General features: G+C 43.4%; 1 protein-coding gene across 4 annotated transcripts in view; it reads left to right on the top strand.

Annotated features, from left to right (window-relative positions):
* The window catches only part of LOC124123071 (protein prune homolog 2-like), a 192,418-nt gene that overhangs the window by 45,287 nt on the left and 125,916 nt on the right, over window positions 1-21,215 (top strand). For all 4 annotated transcript variants that reach the window (XM_048395103.1, XM_048395102.1, XM_048395106.1 and 1 more), the window contains exons 6-7: window positions 1,065-1,220; window positions 5,294-5,388. In XM_048395103.1, coding sequence (XP_048251060.1) covers window positions 1,065-1,220; window positions 5,294-5,388 — 251 coding nt within the window. The remainder of the gene's footprint in view (window positions 1-1,064; window positions 1,221-5,293; window positions 5,389-21,215) is intronic.

A 21,215-nucleotide genomic window follows, 5' to 3' on the forward strand; every position in this document is an offset into this window, starting at 1 on the left:
AGCGTTAAAAGAGATGCCAAGCAGTTATTCCATTTCACAAAAATGTATCCCATTTTTGGAAATGTGCCTGTTGTCATTGTTGACCTTTCTGATCTCAACGTGTATAACTCTCATTGGTTGACTAGTGCTGTTGTATGTAAATTAGATTAGCCAATCAATTTGTGTCAAATAATCACATGATAGATTTTGTCACAATTCTTTGCAGTGTTGATATTTAGGGGGAGACAGGTCACGATGTCAGCCAAAAGTTAAAATAACATTAGTTTTGCTTAAACTTTGGCTTTGAAACCCTATGTCTATGAGGAACCTTGATCATGTTACTCTATATGTATTTCAACTACCGAATTAACCAGTCACGCATGTTGTGTTTCTGGAGATGGCACTTGCTGGTCATATTTTGTTTTTATTTCCGTGAGTTCAATGTCATAATTTTGAGGTTGTTGACATTTTAACATATTTTCTGATAAATCTGATAACCAATAAATTCATTTATATATCTACGTTATTAAATTATGCAGGAATAAACATGCTGAGAACATGAAGAGAATAGTTGATTTCAGGAAGTACTAGGTACTCGGCTGATTATTCATTCAACTCTTCAGGTACCTGTTAGGACCATCCGAGTTTTCTTTACATCTTACATTGTTAAATCGTTCACCATATGGAGTCAATTACCAGTTGATTACTGCACAAAGGCCCATCTGGATCACATGGGCCCCCTGCGGGTAACCGTGATGAGGGTCACTAACCAAGGACCATTCCGGACAGATTTGGAGGTATCACATGCATTAAGCAGAAGACTTACTTCTTACTTCTAGATTTCCACAATCGTAACTTCCTGTTCTTTGTTTTTACTCATGGGGCAATGGAGGCAAAGTTGTAAACTAATGAAAAATGCTGTTTTGCGGGAGAAAGATACTCATGCAGGAGACTGGGAGATTTCATCAAATTGCGGGAGAGTTGACAGGTCTGTGTTATAGGGCATGGCCTAATGGCATTGTGACAGTGACACATTAACATATCAATAGGTATAAGGTAGCAAGTGGATCTTCTGGTGGTTTCAGGAACTATACTCACTGACACCATCAACATGAGTGAAGCAGCAGGCAAGACCACCGCCAGAGACGTAGCTGCCATAGACACACTCAAACTGATCCTGCCGCAAGTAGATACGCAGGCCCTATTTGATGGCATACACCAGGCCAAGACAGATGTCAGTGGTAAGTTGACAGGGCCACTTGATGTAATCAACCCATCTAGAACTCTAGAAGTTTTAAATATTATGTTGTGATGAGAGTCACAGAAACATTGTGTATGTATAATCAGGAAGTCTGAGTCCATTCTACTGCTGTTCATCATGTAGCCCAGTAGTCATTGTCATGTATGCTGACACTGCTGTTCATCATGTTGCCCAGTAGTCATTGTCATGTATGCTGACACTGCTGTTCATCATGTTGCCCAGTAGTCATTGTCATGTATGCTGACACTGCTGTTCATCATGTTGCCCAGTAGTCATTGTCATGTATGCTGACACTGCTGTTCATCATGTTGCCCAGTAGTCATTGTCATGTATGGTGACACTGCTGTTCATCATGTTGCCCAGTAGTCATTGTCATGTATGGTGACACTGCTGTTCATCATGTTGCCCAGTAGTCATTGTCATGTATGGTGACACTGCTGTTCATCATGTTGCCCAGTAGTCATTGTCATGTATGGTGACACTGCTGTTCATCATGTTGCCCAGTAGTCATTGTCATGTATGGTGACACTGCTGTTCATCATGTTGCCCAGTAGTCATTGTCATGTATGGTGACACTGCTGTTCATCATGTTGCCCAGTAGTCATTGTCATGTATGGTGACACTGCTGTTCATCATGTTGCCCAGTAGTCATTGTCATGTATGGTGACACTGCTGTTCATCATGTTGCCCAGTAGTCATTGTCATGTATGCTGACACTGCTGTTCATCATGTAGCCCAGTAGTCATTGTCATGTATGGTGACACTGCTGTTCATCATGTTGCCCAGTAGTCATTGTCATGTATGCTGACACTGCTGTTCATCATGTTGCCCAGTAGTCATTGTCATGTATGCTGACACTGCTGTTCATCATGTTGCCCAGTAGTCATTGTCATGTATGCTGACACTGCTGTTCATCATGTTGCCCAGTAGTCATTGTCATGTATGCTGACACTGCTGTTCATCATGTAGCCCAGTAGTCATTGTCATGTATGGTGACACTGCTGTTCATCATGTTGCCCAGTAGTCATTGTCATGTATGGTGACACTGCTGTTCATCATGTTGCCCAGTAGTCATTGTCATGTATGGTGACACTGCTGTTCATCATGTTGCCCAGTAGTCATTGTCATGTATGGTGACACTGCTGTTCATCATGTTGCCCAGTAGTCATTGTCATGTATGGTGACACTGCTGGAGTTGTTTGTTCAAGGATAACTCCTGCAATTGATAATGACTTTTTTTTAATATAATTAGTATTACCGTATTCGACGTAACAAGCGCCCAGGGCGCTCTCAAAATTAGAAATAGGGGGCTCTTATTAGAATTACTTTGGTGGAAAAAACAGAATTGAAAGATAAATTTCGTGGTTTATGCTGACAGTCTGAACTGTTTATATACGACAGATATATTTTTCTAGAATTTAATTGCCCATAATTAAGGATGCATATAACACGCGAGTGCGTATTATACACGAATAAATAAGTCTTGTGTACATTGATGAATCGGAAGGGGGGCTAATTGGGATTGTTCACTTGCCAATATATTAGCAAATATCGCCGTGGGCGCTTATTACGTCGAATACGGTAATGTGGTTTCTGGTTTCTGGGCATCTATAATTGTTCATATTATGCAAGCAGTTCCATGCTGTTAGGTTGTGTCAAAATATCCCTTGAGACATAATTCAATTCTAAACTCAACAGTTTACGTTACTGTAACAATTCATGAATAATTGTTCATGAACTGTTCATGAGCGGTTTGTGAACATCAGTTGGCACTGCTCAATTCAGTTCAAGAACAGTGCTTGAACCCAACTTTACAAAAGTAAGAATAGTTCAAGTACTGAAATTCATGAACTGTTCATGAACAACATAGTTACTTTCCTGGTTGGAAGGTCAAGACCTGTGCTTGAACATTGTACACACAAGCTTGTGCAAGAGAAAAAAAAGAAGAATATGCATCTTAACAATTCTTCCTTTTTTACGATTTGTTGTTGGGGTGTTCCATATTTTTAAAAGTTTTATATTTTTAACAGAACATTCCTCTCGTTCTCCAGAACTGCCCTTTCCAACAAAATATTTTTTTAAAAAAAAAATAATAGTCTTGGTTCTCAGGCACTGCCCACATCTTCATAAAGATCATTGCATGTTCCATTTTTGTTTCCATTTTCAATTGTGTTTGTGCATTGTGTTTAAATATTAGGATTTTATATATTTTTTTGAAAATGGAAATAAAAACAATACGTGTGGCAGATTTTATGATGATGTGTGTATTGCCTGAGAACCAAGAGGGCCTAAAGAGAGCACCAAGGTGTGAAGAGTCTCAGGGACATGCTCCCACAGACATTATTTTCAAACGTGGTCCTAAAATGGTGTATTTTAGGCCATTATGAGGACATATTTACATCCAGTTGCCTTTATGTATACAGATATCAATGCAAAAAGTATTTCTTTTGTGTGAACATGTATGTCAATTGTACACACAAGTTCCCATTATTTTTCATTGCATACTTTTATACATGGGAATATGTTTATTATGTAAACATTTTGTACTTCATTTTTATTATGAATTTTTCATGAACTGCTGTACTTGTTTTCGTACATGATCTGTTGTTGATTTTTTTCTTCATTTTTGTCAGGAATATTTTATGAACTACTGAACTAATATTCACTCATGAAGTGTTCTTGAAGTGTTCATGAACTAGCTTGCTTTGTGAACTTTGTGACTTTGTTTTCACAGTCAACAGCTGGTTCTAACAAATGAAGTGCACAGTTTCCAGAATACATGAATCTAGTCACTCTCTGGTTGTAACATACATTGTAGTGTACAGTTTCCAGGAGACATGAATCCAGTCACTCTCTGGTTGTAACATACATTGTTGTGTACAGTTTCCAGGAGACATGAATCCAGTCACTCTCTGGTTGTAACATACATTGTAGTGTACAGTTTCCAGGAGACATGAATCCAGTCACTCTCTGGTTGTAACATACATTGTAGTGTACAGTTTCCAGGAGACATGAATCCAGTCACTCTCTGGTTGTAACATACATTGTAGTGTACAGTTTCCAGGAGACATGAATCCAGTCACTCTCTGGTTGTAACATACATTGTAGTGTACAGTTTCCAGGAGACATGAATCCAGTCACTCTCTGGTTGTAACATACATTGTGGTGTACAGTTTCCAGGAGACATGAATCCAGTCACTCTCTGGTTGTAACATACATTGTAGTGTACAGTTTCCAGGAGACATGAATCCAGTCACTCTCTGGTTGTAACATACATTGTAGTGTACAGTTTCCAGGAGACATGAATCCAGTCACTCTCTGGTTGTAACATACATTGTAGTGTACAGTTTCCAGGAGACATGAATCCAGTCACTCTCTGGTTGTAACATACATTGTAGTGTACAGTTTCCAGGAGACATGAATCCAGTCACTCTCTGGTTGTAACATACATTGTAGTGTACAGTTTCCAGGAGACATGAATCCAGTCACTCTCTGGTTGTAACATACATTGTAGTGTACAGTTTCCAGGAGACATGAATCCAGTCACTCCCTGGTTGTAACATACATTGTAGTGTACAGTTTCCAGGAGACATGAATCCAGTCACTCTCTGGTTGTAACATACATTGTAGTGTACAGTTTCCAGGAGACATGAATCCAGTCACTCTCTGGTTGTAACATACATTGTAGTGTACAGTTTCCAGGAGACATGAATCCAGTCACTCTCTGGTTGTAACATACATTGTAGTGTACAGTTTCCAGGAGACATGAATCCAGTCACTCTCTGGTTGTAACATACATTGTAGTGTACAGTTTCCAGGAGACATGAATCCAGTCACTCTCTGGTTGTAACATACATTGTAGTGTACAGTTTCCAGGAGACATAGATCACACTGCCTTCATGTACTAAAGCAGAAATATTCTTATTTCTTTCCCATGTTAGTTCGTTTCGGAATGTGCTTGAGATGATAGAGCAACAGAAGATGATGAATAGTTTACATTTCCAAGCATTTCCAGATGTAGCATCACTGTAGGGGATCTGGATTGTGTTGCAGGTTTAAGCAGCCATGACCTGCTGAAGAAAGACGTCAAATTGGTTGCTGGAGCCAGTCTGTCCATTGCCATGTGTTCAGTGATGATGTCTTCTCAGGTAAGATATAAAGAATGCATATCTCCTAGAAACCGATTGAGGAAAACCTTTGTTTGAATAAACAAAGGCTAATTACCCTTTACCCACGACATAGATATGTTACAGTCAGTGTCTATAGTCGGGCTGATTCGCTCAGGCATTGTACATAGTCACTGAAATTTTCAGGAATCAGGAATTAGACTCCTTTATTTAATCTTCTCATTTTAATTTAAATTTAAATAATAATAACGGAGATCAAAGTAAGTTCTGTAAGTAACTAAGAATGTTTCCACAATGAATTGATTGGTTCTCTCAGACATGAAAATATACAAGTCTGTTTTTCTGTTACTTGTGTTTATTCGTTTATGCTTCATCTATCATTCAGTACAAAGATATTTGTACCGTTCTCCTACCTCATGAGTGATATAAGCATGTTCATCCTTCTACTCGAGGGAGTTCATCTTAACACAATATTGAAAGGTAATGCTAATGACACACACCTTCACTGTAGTAGGCCACTGTTACAACAAGACACACACACCTTCACTGTTACAACCATGACACACACACCTTCACTGTTGTAGGCCACTGTTACAACCAAGACACACACACCTTCACTGTTACAACCATGACACACACACCTTCACTGTTGTAGGCCACTGTTACAACCATGACATGGACACCTTCACTGTAGTAGGCCACTGTTACAACCATGACATGGACACCTTCACTATAATAGGCCACTGTTACAACCATGACATGGACACCTTCATTGTTGTAGGCAACTGTTACAACAAGACACACACACCTTCACTCTTACAACCATGACACAAACACCTTCACTGTTGTAGGCCACTGTTACAACCATGACATGGACACCTTCACTGTAGTAGGTCACTGTTACAACCATGACATGGACACCTTCACTATAATAGGCCACTGTTACAACCATGACATGGACACCTTCATTGTTGTAGGCCACTGTTACAACCATAACATGGACACCTTTATTGTAGTTCGTCACTGTTACAACCATGACATGGACACCTTCATTGTAGTAGGCCACTGTTACAACCATGACATGGACACCTTCATTGTAGTAGGTCACCGTTACAACCATGACATGGACACCTTCATTGTAGTAGGCCACTGTTACAACCATGACATGGACACCTTCACTGTAGTAGGCCACTGTTACAACCATGACATGGACACCTTCATTGTGGTAGACCACTGTTACAACCAAGACACACACACCTTCACTGTAGTAGGTCACTGTTACAACCAAGACACACACACCATCACTGTTGTAGACCACTGTTACAACCATGACATGGACACCTTCATTGTAGTAGGTCAATGTTACAACCATGACATAGACACCTTCATTGTAGTAGGTCACTGTTACAACCATGACATGGACACCTTCACTGTAGTAGGCCACTGTTATAACCATGACATGGACACCTTCACTGTAGTAGGCCACTGTTACAACCATGACATGGACACCTTCGCTATAGTAGGCCACTGTTACAACCATGACATGGACACCTTCATTGTTGTAGGCCACTGTTACAACCATCACATAGACACCTTCACTGTAGTAGGCCACTGTTACAACCAAGACACACACACCATCACTGTTGAAGGCCACTGTTACAACCAAGACACACACACCTTCACTGTTGTAGGCCACTGTTACAACCAAGACACACACACCTTCACTGTAGTAGGTCACTGTTACAACCATGACATGGACACCTTCACTGTAGTAGGCCACTGTTACAACCAAGACACACACACCTTCACTGTTGTAGGCCACTGTTACAACCATGACATGGACACCTTCATTATAGTAGGTCACTGTTACAACCATGACATGGACACCTTCACTGTAGTAGAGCACTGTTACAACCATGACATGGACACTTTCATTGTAGTAGGCCACTGTTACAACCATGACATGGACACCTTCATTATAGTAGGTCACTGTTACAACCATGACATGGACACCTTCACTGTAGTAGAGCACTGTTACAACCATGACATGGACATCTTCATTATAGTAGGTCACTGTTACAACCATGACATGGACACCTTGAACGTTGTAGGCCACTGTTACAACCATGACATGGACACCTTCACTGTAGTAGGCCACTGTTAAAACCAAGACACACACACCTTCACTGTTGTAGGCCACTGCTACAACCAAGACACGCACACTTTCAATGTTGTAGGCCACTGTTACAACCAAGAGACACACACCTTCACTGTAGTAGGCCACTGTTACAACCATGACATGGACACCTTCATTGTAGTAGGTCACTGTTACAACCATGACATGGACACCTTCATTATAGTAGGTCACTGTTACAACCATGACATGGACACCTTCACTGTAGTAGAGCACTGTTACAACCATGACATGGACACCTTCATTGTAGTAGGTCAATGTTACAACCATGACATGGACACCTTCATTGTAGTAGGTCACTGTTACAACCATGACATGGACACCTTCACTGTAGTAGGCCACTGTTATAACCATGACATGGACACCTTCACTGTAGTAGGCCACTGTTACAACCATGACATGGACACCTTCGCTATAGTAGGCCACTGTTACAACCATGACATGGACACCTTCATTGTTGTAGGCCACTGTTACAACCATCACATAGACACCTTCACTGTAGTAGGCCACTGTTACAACCAAGACACACACACCATCACTGTTGAAGGCCACTGTTACAACCAAGACACACACACCTTCACTGTTGTAGGCCACTGTTACAACCAAGACACACACACCTTCACTGTAGTAGGTCACTGTTACAACCATGACATGGACACCTTCACTGTAGTAGGCCACTGTTACAACCAAGACACACACACCTTCACTGTTGTAGGCCACTGTTACAACCATGACATGGACATCTTCATTATAGTAGGCCACTGTTAAAACCAAGACACACACACCTTCACTGTTGTAGGCCACTGCTACAACCAAGACACGCACACTTTCAATGTTGTAGGCCACTGTTACAACCAAGAGACACACACCTTCACTGTAGTAGGCCACTGTTACAACCATGACATGGACACCTTCATTGTAGTAGGTCACTGTTACAACCATGACATGGACACCTTCATTATAGTAGGTCACTGTTACAACCATGACATGGACACCTTCACTGTAGTAGAGCACTGTTACAACCATGACATGGACACTTTCATTGTAGTAGGCCACTGTTACAACCATGACATGGACACCTTCATTGTTGTAGGCCACTGTTACAACCAAGACACACACACCTTCACTGTAGTAGAGCACTGTTACAACCATGACATGGACACCTTCATTGTAGTAGGTCACTGTTACAACCATGACATGGACACCTTGAACGTTGTAGGCCACTGTTACAACCATGACATGGACACCTTCATTGTTGTAGGCCACTGTTACAACCATGACATGGACACCTTTATTGTAGTTCGTCACTGTTACAACCATGACATGGACACCTTCATTGTAGTAGGCCACTGTTACAACCATGACATGGACACCTTCATTGTAGTAGGTCACCGTTACAACCATGACATGGACACCTTCATTGTAGTAGGCCACTGTTACAACCATGACATGGACACCTTCACTGTAGTAGGCCACTGTTACAACCATGACATGGACACCTTCATTGTGGTAGACCACTGTTACAACCAAGACACACACACCTTCACTGTAGTAGGTCACTGTTACAACCAAGACACACACACCATCACTGTTGTAGACCACTGTTACAACCATGACATGGACACCTTCATTGTAGTAGGTCAATGTTACAACCATGACATGGACACCTTCATTGTAGTAGGTCACTGTTACAACCATGACATGGACACCTTCATTGTAGTAGGTCACTGTTACAACCATGACATGGACACCTTCACTGTAGTAGGCCACTGTTATAACCATGACATGGACACCTTCACTGTAGTAGGCCACTGTTACAACCATGACATGGACACCTTCGCTATAGTAGGCCACTGTTACAACCATGACATGGACACCTTCATTGTTGTAGGCCACTGTTACAACCATCACATAGACACCTTCACTGTAGTAGGCCACTGTTACAACCAAGACACACACACCATCACTGTTGAAGGCCACTGTTACAACCAAGACACACACACCTTCACTGTTGTAGGCCACTGTTACAACCAAGACACACACACCTTCACTGTAGTAGGTCACTGTTACAACCATGACATGGACACCTTCACTGTAGTAGGCCACTGTTACAACCAAGACACACACACCTTCACTGTTGTAGGCCACTGTTACAACCATGACATGGACATCTTCATTATAGTAGGTCACTGTTACAACCATGACATGGACACCTTGAACGTTGTAGGCCACTGTTACAACCATGACATGGACACCTTCACTGTAGTAGGCCACTGTTAAAACCAAGACACACACACCTTCACTGTTGTAGGCCACTGCTACAACCAAGACACGCACACTTTCAATGTTGTAGGCCACTGTTACAACCAAGAGACACACACCTTCACTGTAGTAGGCCACTGTTACAACCATGACATGGACACCTTCATTATAGTAGGTCACTGTTACAACCATGACATGGACACCTTCACTGTAGTAGAGCACTGTTACAACCATGACATGGACACTTTCATTGTAGTAGGCCACTGTTACAACCATGACATGGACACCTTCATTATAGTAGGTCACTGTTACAACCATGACATGGACACCTTCACTGTAGTAGAGCACTGTTACAACCATGACATGGACACTTTCATTGTAGTAGGCCACTGTTACAACCATGACATGGACACCTTCATTGTTGTAGGCCACTGTTACAACCAAGACACACACACCTTCACTGTAGTAGAGCACTGTTACAACCATGACATGGACACCTTCATTGTAGTAGGCCACTGTTACAACCATGACATGGACACCTTCATTGTTGTAGGCCACTGTTACAACCAAGACACACACACCTTCACTGTAGTAGACCACTGTAACAAACCATGACATGGACACCTTCATTGTAGTAGGTCACTGTTACAACCATGACATGGACACCTTCATTGTAGTAGGTCACTGTTACAACCATGACATGGACACCTTCACTGTAGTAGGCCACTGTTATAACCATGACATGGACACCTTCACTGTTGTAGGCCACTGTTACAACCATGACATGGACACCTTCGCTATAGTAGGCCACTGTTACAACCATGACATGGACACCTTCATTGTTGTAGGCCACTGTTACAACCATGACATGGACACCTTCACTGTAGTAGGCCACTGTTACAACCAAGACACACACACCATCACTGTTGTAGGCCACTGTTACAACCAAGACATACACACTTTCAATGTTGTAGGCCACTGTTACAACCAAGAGACACACACCTTGACTGTAGTAGGCCACTGTTACAACCTTGACATGGACACCTTCACTGTAGTAGGTCACTGTTACAACCATGACATGGACACCTTCATTATAGTAGGTCACTGTTACAACCATGACATGGACACCTTCACTGTAGTTGGCCACTGTTACAACCATGACATGGACACCTTCATTGTTGTCGGCCACTGTTACAACCAAGACACACTCACCTTCACTGTAGTAGAGCACTGTTACCACCATGACATGGACACCTTCATTTTAGTAGGCCACTGTTACAACCATGACATGCACACGTTCATTGTTGTAGGCCACTGTTACAACCAAGACATACACACCTTCACTGTAGTTGACCACTGTTACAACCATGACATGGACACCTTCATTGTAGTAGGTCAATGATACAACCATGACATGGACACCTTCATTGTAGTAGGTCACTGTTACAACCATGACATGGACACCTTCACTGTAGTAGGCCACTGTTACAACCATGACATGGACACCTTCGCTATAGTAGGCCACTGTTACAACCATGACATGGACACCTTCATTGTTGTAGGCCACTGTTACAACCATCACATAGACACCTTCACTGTAGTAGGCCACTGTTACAACCAAGACACACACACCATCACTGTTGAAGGCCACTGTTACAACCAAGACACACACACCTTCACTGTAGTAGGCCACTGTTACAACCAAGACACACACACCTTCACTGTAGTAGGTCACTGTTACAACCATGACATGGACACCTTCACTGTAGTAGGCCACTGTTACAACCAAGACACACACATCTTCACTGTTGTAGGCCACTGTTACAACCATGACATGGACATCTTCATTATAGTAGGTCACTGTTACAACCATGACATGGACACCTTGAACCTTGTAGGCCACTGTTACAACCATGACATGGACACCTTCACTGTAGTAGGCCACTGTTAAAACCAAGACACACACACCTTCACTGTTGTAGGCCACTGCTACAACCAAGACACGCACACTTTCAATGTTGTAGGCCACTGTTACAACCATGACATGGACACCTTCATTGTAGTAGGTCACTGTTACAACCATGACATGGACACCTTCATTGTAGTAGGTCACTGTTACAACCATGACATGGACACCTTCATTATAGTAGGTCACTGTTACAACCATGACATGGACACCTTCACTGTAGTAGAGCACTGTTACAACCATGACATGGAAACTTTCATTGTAGTAGGCCACTGTTACAACCATGACATGGACACCTTCACTGTAGTAGGCCACTGTTAAAACCAAGACACACACACCTTCACTGTTGTAGGCCACTGCTACAACCAAGACACGCACACTTTCAATGTTGTAGGCCACTGTTACAACCATGACATGGACACCTTCATTGTAGTAGGTCACTGTTACAACCATGACATGGACACCTTCATTGTAGTAGGTCACTGTTACAACCATGACATGGACACCTTCATTATAGTAGGTCACTGTTACAACCATGACATGGACACCTTCACTGTAGTAGAGCACTGTTACAACCATGACATGGAAACTTTCATTGTAGTAGGCCACTGTTACAACCATGACATGGACACCTTCATTGTTATAGGCCACTGTTACAACCAAGACACACACACCTTCACTGTAGTAGAGCACTGTTACAACCTTGACATGGACACCTTCATTGTAGTAGGCCACTGTTACAACCATGACATGGACACCTTCATTGTTGTAGGCCACTGTTACAACCAAGACACACACACCTTCACTGTAGTAGACCACTGTTACAACCATGTCATGGACACCTTCATTGTAGTAGGTCAATGTTACAACCATGACATGGACACCTTCATTGTAGTAGGTCACTGTTACAACCATGACATGGACACCTTCACTGTAGTAGGCCACTGTTATAACCATGACATGGACACCTTCACTGTAGTAGGCCACTGTTACAACCATGACATGGACACCTTCGCTATAGTAGGCCACTGTTACAACCATGACATGGACACCTTCATTGTTGTAGGCCACTGTTACAACCATGACATGGACACCTTCACTGTAGTAGGCCACTGTTACAACCAAGACACACACACCATCACTGTTGTAGGCCACTGTTACAACCAAGACACACACACCTTCACTGTAGTAGGCCACTGTTACAACCAAGACACACACACCTTCACTGTAGTAGGTCACTGTTACAACCATGACATGGACACCTTCACTGTAGTAGGCCACTGTTACAACCATGACATGGACACCTTCAATGTTGTGGGCCACTGTTAGAACCATGGCATGGACATCTTCACTGTAGTAGGCCACTGTTACAACCAAGACACACACACCTTCACTGTTGTAGGCCACTGTTACAACCAAGACACACACACTTTCAATGTTGTAGGGCACTGTTACAACCAAGACACACACACCTTCACTGTAGTAGGCCACTGTTACAACCATGACATTGACATCTTCATTGTAGTAGGTCACTGTTACAACCATGACATGGACACCTTCATTATAGTAGGTCACTGTTACAACCATGACATGGACACCTTCACTGTAGTAGGCCACTGTTACAACCATGACATGGACACCTTCAACGTTGTAGGCCACTGTTACAACCATGACATGGACACCTTCATTGTTGTAGGCCACTGTTAAAACCATGACATGGACACCTTCACTGTTGTAGGCCACTGTTACAACCAAGACACACACCCCTTCACTGTTGTAGGCCACTGTTACAACCAAGACACACACACTTTCAATGTTGTAGGCCACTGTTACAACCAAGACACACACACCTTCACTGTAGTAGGTCACTGTTACAACCATGACATGGACACCTTCACTGTAGTAGGCCACTGTTACAACCATGACATGGACACCTTCAACGTTGTAGGCCACTGTTACAACCATGACATGGACACCTTCATTGTTGTAGGCCACTGTTTCAACCATGACATGGACACCTTCACTGTAGTAGGCCACTGTTACAACCAAGACACACACACCTTCACTGTTGTAGGCCACTGTTACAACCAAGACACACACACTTTCAATGTTGTAGGCCACTGTTACAACCAAGACACACACACCTTCATTGTAGAAGGCCACTGTTACAACCATGACATGGACACCTTCATTGTAGTAGGTCACTGTTACAACCATGACATGGACACCTTCATTGTAGTAGGCCACTGTTACAACCATGACATGGACACCTTCGCTATAATAGGCCACTGTTACAACCATGACATGGACACCTTCATTGTTGTAGGCCACTGTTACAACCATGACATGGACACCTTCACTGTAGTAGGCCACTGTTACAACCAAGACACACACACCATCACTGTTGTAGGCCACTGTTACAACCAAGACACCCACACCTTCACTGTAGTAGGTCACTGTTACAACCAAGACACACTGTAGTAGGTCACTTTTACAACCATGACATGGACATCTTCACTGAAGTAGGCCACTGTTACAACCATGACATGGACACCTTCAACGTTGTGGGCCACTGTTACAACCATGACATGGACACCTTCACTGTAGTAGGCCACTGTTACAACCAAGACACACACACCGTCACTGTTGTAGGCCACTGTTACAACCAAGACACACACACCTTCACTGTAGTAGGCCACTGTTACAACCATGACATGGACACCTTCATTGTAGTAGGTCACTGTGACAACCATGACATGGACACCTTCATTGTAGTAGGCCACTGTAACAACGATGACATTGACACCTTCACTGTAGTAGGTCACTGTTACAACCATGACATAGACACCTTCACTGTAGTAGGCCACTATAACAACGATGACATTGACACCTTCACTGTAGTAGGCCACTGTTACAACCATGACATGGACACCTTCATTGTAGTAGGTCACTGTTACAACCATGACATGGACACGTTCACTGTAGTAGGCCACTGCTACAACCATGACATGGACACCTTCATTATAGTAGGTCACTGTTACAACCATGACATGGACACCTTCACTGTAGTAGGCCACTGTTACAACCATGACATGGACACCTTCACTGTTGTAGGCCACTGTTACAACCAAGACACACACACTTTCAATGTTGTAGGCCACTGTTACAACCAAGACACACACACCTGCATTGTAGTAGGCCACTGTTACAACCATGACATGGACACCTTCATTGTAGTAGGTCACTGTTACAACCATGACATGGACACCTTCACTGTAGTAGGCCACTGTTACAACCATGACATGGACACCTTCATTGTAGTAGGCCACTGTAACAACCATGACATGGACACCTTCAATGTAGCAGGCAACTGCTACAACCAAGACACACACACCATCACTGTTGTAGGCCACTGTTACATCCAAGACACACACACCTTCACTGTAGTAGGCCACTGTTACAACCAAGACACACACACCTTCACTGTAGTAGGTCACTGTTACAACCATGAAATGAACACCTTTATTGTAGTTGGTCACTGTTACAACCATGACATGGACACCTTCATTGTAGTAGGTCAATGTTACAACCATGACATTGACACCTTCATTGTAGTAGGCCACTGTTACAACCATGACATGGACACCTTCATTGTAGTAGGCCACTGTTACAACCATGACATGGACACCTTCATTGTAGTAGGCCACTGTTACAACCATGACATGGACACCTTCACTGTAGGAGGCCACTGTTACAACCAAGACACACACACCTTCACTGTTGTAGGCCAGTGTTACAACCAAGACACACCCACCTTCAATGTTGTAGGCCACTGTTACAACCAAGACACACCCACCTTCACTGTAGTAGGCCACTGTTACAACCATGACATGGACACCTTCATTGTTGTAGGCCACTGTTACAACCATGACATGGACACCTTCATTGTAGTAGGCCACTGTTACAACCATGACATGGACACCTTCATTGTAGTAGGTCACTGTCACAACCATGACATGGACACCTTCACTGTAGTAGGCCACTGTTACAACCATGACATGGACACGTTCACTATAATAGGCCACTGTTACAACCATGACATGGACACCTTCACTCAAGTAGGCCACTGTTACAACCAAGACACACACACCTTCACTGTTGTAGGCCACTCTTACAACCAAGACACACACACCTTCACTGTAGTAGGTCACTGTTACAACCATGACATTGACACCTTCACTGTTGTAGACCACTGTTACAACCATGACATGGGCACCTTCACTGTTGTAGACCACTGTTACAACCATGACATGGACACCTTCACTGTAGTAGGCCACTGTTACAACGAAGACACACACCCCTTCACTGTAGTAGGCCACTGTTACAACCAAGACACACACACCTTCACTGTTGTAGGCCACTGTTACAACTAAAACACACACACCTTCATTGTAGTAGGTCACTGTTACAACCATGACATGGACACCTTCATTGTAGTAGGTCACTGTTACAACCATGACATGGACACCTTCATTGTAGTAGGTCACTGTTACAAGCATGACATGGACACCTTCACTGTAGTAGGCCACCGTTACAACCATGACAAGGACACCTTCATTGTAGTAGGCCACTGTTACAACCATGACATGGACACCTTCACTCAAGTAGGCCACTGTTACAACCAAGACACACACACCTTCATTGTAGTAGGTCACTGTTACAACCAAGACACACACACCTTCACTGTAGTAGGCCACTGTTACAACCATGACATGGACACCTTCATTGTAGTAGGTCACTGTTAGAACCATGACATGGACACCTTCACTGTAGTAGGTCACTGTTACAACCATGACATGGACACCTTCATTGTAGTAGGCCACTGTTACAACCATGACATGGACACCTTCACTGTAGTAGGCCACTGTTACAAGCAAGACACACACACCTTCACTGTAGTAGGCCACTGTTACAACCATGACATGGACACCTTCATTGTAGTAGGTCACTGTTTTAACCATGACATGGACACCTTCATTGTTGTAGGCCACTGTTACAACCATGACACACACACCTTCACTGTAGTAGGCCACTGTTACAACCATGACATGGACTACTTCATTGTAGTAGGTCACTGTTACAACCATGACATGGACACCTTCATTGTAGTAGGTCACTGTTACAACCATGACATGGACACCTTCATTGTAGTAGTCCACTGTTACAACCATGACATGGACACCTTCATTGTAGTAGGTCACTGTTACAACCGTGACATGGACACCTTCATTGTAGTAGGTCACTGTTACAACCATGACAAGGACACCTTCATTGTAGTAGGTCACTGTTACAACCATGACATTGACACCATTATTGTAGTTGGTCACTGTTACAACCATGACATGGACACCTTCACTGAAGTAGGCCACTGTTACAACCATGACATGGACACCTTCATTGTAGTAGGTCACTGTTACAACCATGACATGGACACCTTCACTGTAGTAGGCCACTGTTACAACCATGACATGGACACCTTCACTGTAGTAGGCCACTGTTACAACCATGACATGGACACCTTCATTGTAGTAGGTCACTGTTACAACCAAGACACACACACCTTCACTGTAGTAGCCCACTGTTACAACCATGACATGGACACCTCCACTGTAGTAGGTCACTGTTACAACCATGACATGGACACCTTCACTGTAGTAGGTCACTGTTACAACCATGACATGGACATCTTCATTGTAGTAGGTCACTGTTAGAACCATGACATGGACACCTTCACTGTAGTAGGACACTGTTACAACCATGACATGGACACCTTCATTGTTGTAGGCCACTGTCACAACCATGACATGGACACCTTCACTGTAGTAGGCCACTGTTACAACCATGACATGGACACGTTCACTATAATAGGCCACTGTTACAACCATGACATGGACACCTTCACTCAAGTAGGCCACTGTTACAACCAAGACACACACACCTTCACTGTTGTAGGCCACTCTTACAACCAAGACACACACACCTTCACTGTAGTAGGTCACTGTTACAACCATGACATTGACACCTTCACTGTTGTAGACCACTGTTACAACCATGACATGGGCACCTTCACTGTTGTAGACCACTGTTACAACCATGACATGGACACCTTCACTGTAGTAGGCCACTGTTACAACGAAGACACACACCCCTTCACTGTAGTAGGCCACTGTTACAACCAAGACACACACACCTTCACTGTTGTAGGCCACTGTTACAACTAAAACACACACACCTTCATTGTAGTAGGTCACTGTTACAACCATGACATGGACACCTTCATTGTAGTAGGTCACTGTTACAACCATGACATGGACACCTTCATTGTAGTAGGTCACTGTTACAAGCATGACATGGACACCTTCACTGTAGTAGGCCACCGTTACAACCATGACAAGGACACCTTCATTGTAGTAGGCCACTGTTACAACCATGACATGGACACCTTCACTCAAGTAGGCCACTGTTACAACCAAGACACACACACCTTCATTGTAGTAGGTCACTGTTACAACCAAGACACACACACCTTCACTGTAGTAGGCCACTGTTACAACCATGACATGGACACCTTCATTGTAGTAGGTCACTGTTAGAACCATGACATGGACACCTTCACTGTAGTAGGTCACTGTTACAACCATGACATGGACACCTTCATTGTAGTAGGCCACTGTTACAACCATGACATGGACACCTTCACTGTAGTAGGCCACTGTTACAAGCAAGACACACACACCTTCACTGTAGTAGGCCACTGTTACAACCATGACATGGACACCTTCATTGTAGTAGGTCACTGTTTTAACCATGACATGGACACCTTCATTGTTGTAGGCCACTGTTACAACCATGACACACACACCTTCACTGTAGTAGGCCACTGTTACAACCATGACATGGACTACTTCATTGTAGTAGGTCACTGTTACAACCATGACATGGACACCTTCATTGTAGTAGGTCACTGTTACAACCATGACATGGACACCTTCATTGTAGTAGTCCACTGTTACAACCATGACATGGACACCTTCATTGTAGTAGGTCACTGTTACAACCGTGACATGGACACCTTCATTGTAGTAGGTCACTGTTACAACCATGACAAGGACACCTTCATTGTAGTAGGTCACTGTTACAACCATGACATTGACACCATTATTGTAGTTGGTCACTGTTACAACCATGACATGGACACCTTCACTGAAGTAGGCCACTGTTACAACCATGACATGGACACCTTCATTGTAGTAGGTCACTGTTACAACCATGACATGGACACCTTCACTGTAGTAGGCCACTGTTACAACCATGACATGGACACCTTCACTGTAGTAGGCCACTGTTACAACCATGACATGGACACCTTCATTGTAGTAGGTCACTGTTACAACCAAGACACACACACCTTCACTGTAGTAGCCCACTGTTACAACCATGACATGGACACCTCCACTGTAGTAGGTCACTGTTACAACCATGACATGGACACCTTCACTGTAGTAGGTCACTGTTACAACCATGACATGGACATCTTCATTGTAGTAGGTCACTGTTAGAACCATGACATGGACACCTTCACTGTAGTAGGACACTGTTACAACCATGACATGGACACCTTCATTGTTGTAGGCCACTGTTACAACCATGACATGGACACCTTCACTGTAGTAGGCCATTGTTACAACCAAGACACACACACCTTCACTGTAGTAGGCCACTGTTACAACCATGACATGGACACCTTCATTGTAGTAGGTCACTGTTACAACCATGACATGGACACCTTCATTGTAGTAGGCCACTGTTACAACCATGACACACACACCTTCACTGTAATAGGACACTGTGACAACCATGACATGAACACCTTCATTGTAGTAGGTCACTGTTACAACCACGATATGGACACCTTCACTATAATAGGCCACTGTTACAACCATGACATGAACACCTTCACTGTAGTAGGCCACTGTTACAACCATGACATGAACACCTTCACTGTAGTAGGCCACTGTAACAACGATGACATTGACACCTTCACTGTAGTAGGCCACTGTTACAACCATGACATGGACACCTTCATTGTAGTGGGTCACTGTTACAACCAGGACATGGACAACTTCACTGTAGTAGGCCACTGTTACAACCATGACATGGACACCTTCATTGTAGTAGGTCACTGTTACAACCATGACATGGACACCTTCATTGTACTAGGCCACTGTTACAACCATGACAAGGACACCTTCACTGTAGTAGGACACTGTTACAACCATGACATGGACACCTTCATTGTAGTAGGTCACTGTTACAACCACGACATGGACACCTTGACTATAAGAGGCCACTGTTACAACCATGACATGGACACCTTCACTGTAGTAGGCCACTGTTACAACCATGACATGGACACCTTCATTGTAGTAGGTCACTGTTACAACCATGACATGGACACCTTCATTGTACTAGGCCACTGTTACAACCATGACATGGACACCTTCATTGTAGTAGGCCACTGTTACAACCATGACACACACACCTTCACTGTAGTAGGACACTGTTACAACCATGACATGGACACCTTCATTGTAGTAGGTCACTGTTACAACCGTGACATGGACACCTTCATTGTAATAGGTCACTGTTACAACCATGCCATGGACACCTTCATTGTAGTAGGTCACTGTTACAACCATGACATGGACACCTTCATTGTAGTAGGTCACTGTTACAACCATGACATGGACACCTTCATTGTAGTAGGCCACTGTTACAACCATGACATGGACACCTTCACTGTAGTAGGTCACTGTTACAACCGTGACATGGACACCTTCATTGTAGTAGGTCACTGTGACAACCATGACATGGACACCTTCATTGTTGTAGGTCACTGTTACAACCATGACATGGACACCTTCATTGTAGTAGGCCACTGTTACAACCATGACATGGACACCTTCATTGTAGTAGGTCACTGTTACAACCATGACATGGACACCTTCACTGTAGTAGGCCACTGTTACAACCATGACATGGACACGTTCACTATAATAGGCCACTGTTACAACCATGACATGGACACCTTCACTCAAGTAGGCCACTGTTACAACCAAGACACACACACCTTCACTGTTGTAGTCCACTCTTACAACCAAGACACACACACCTTCACTGTAGTAGGTCACTGTTACAACCATGACATTGACACCTTCATTGTTGTAGGCCACTGTTACAACCATGACATGGACACCTTCACTGTAGTAGGCCACTGTTACAACGAAGACACACACCCCTTCACTGTAGTAGGCCACTGTTACAACCAAGACACACACACCTTCACTGTTGTAGGCCACTGTTACA

The sequence above is a fragment of the Haliotis rufescens genome, unplaced genomic scaffold (assembly GCF_023055435.1).
Source record: "Haliotis rufescens isolate VD_foot unplaced genomic scaffold, xgHalRufe1.0.p SCAF_14, whole genome shotgun sequence".
NCBI classification, from domain to species: Eukaryota; Metazoa; Mollusca; class Gastropoda; order Lepetellida; family Haliotidae; genus Haliotis; species Haliotis rufescens.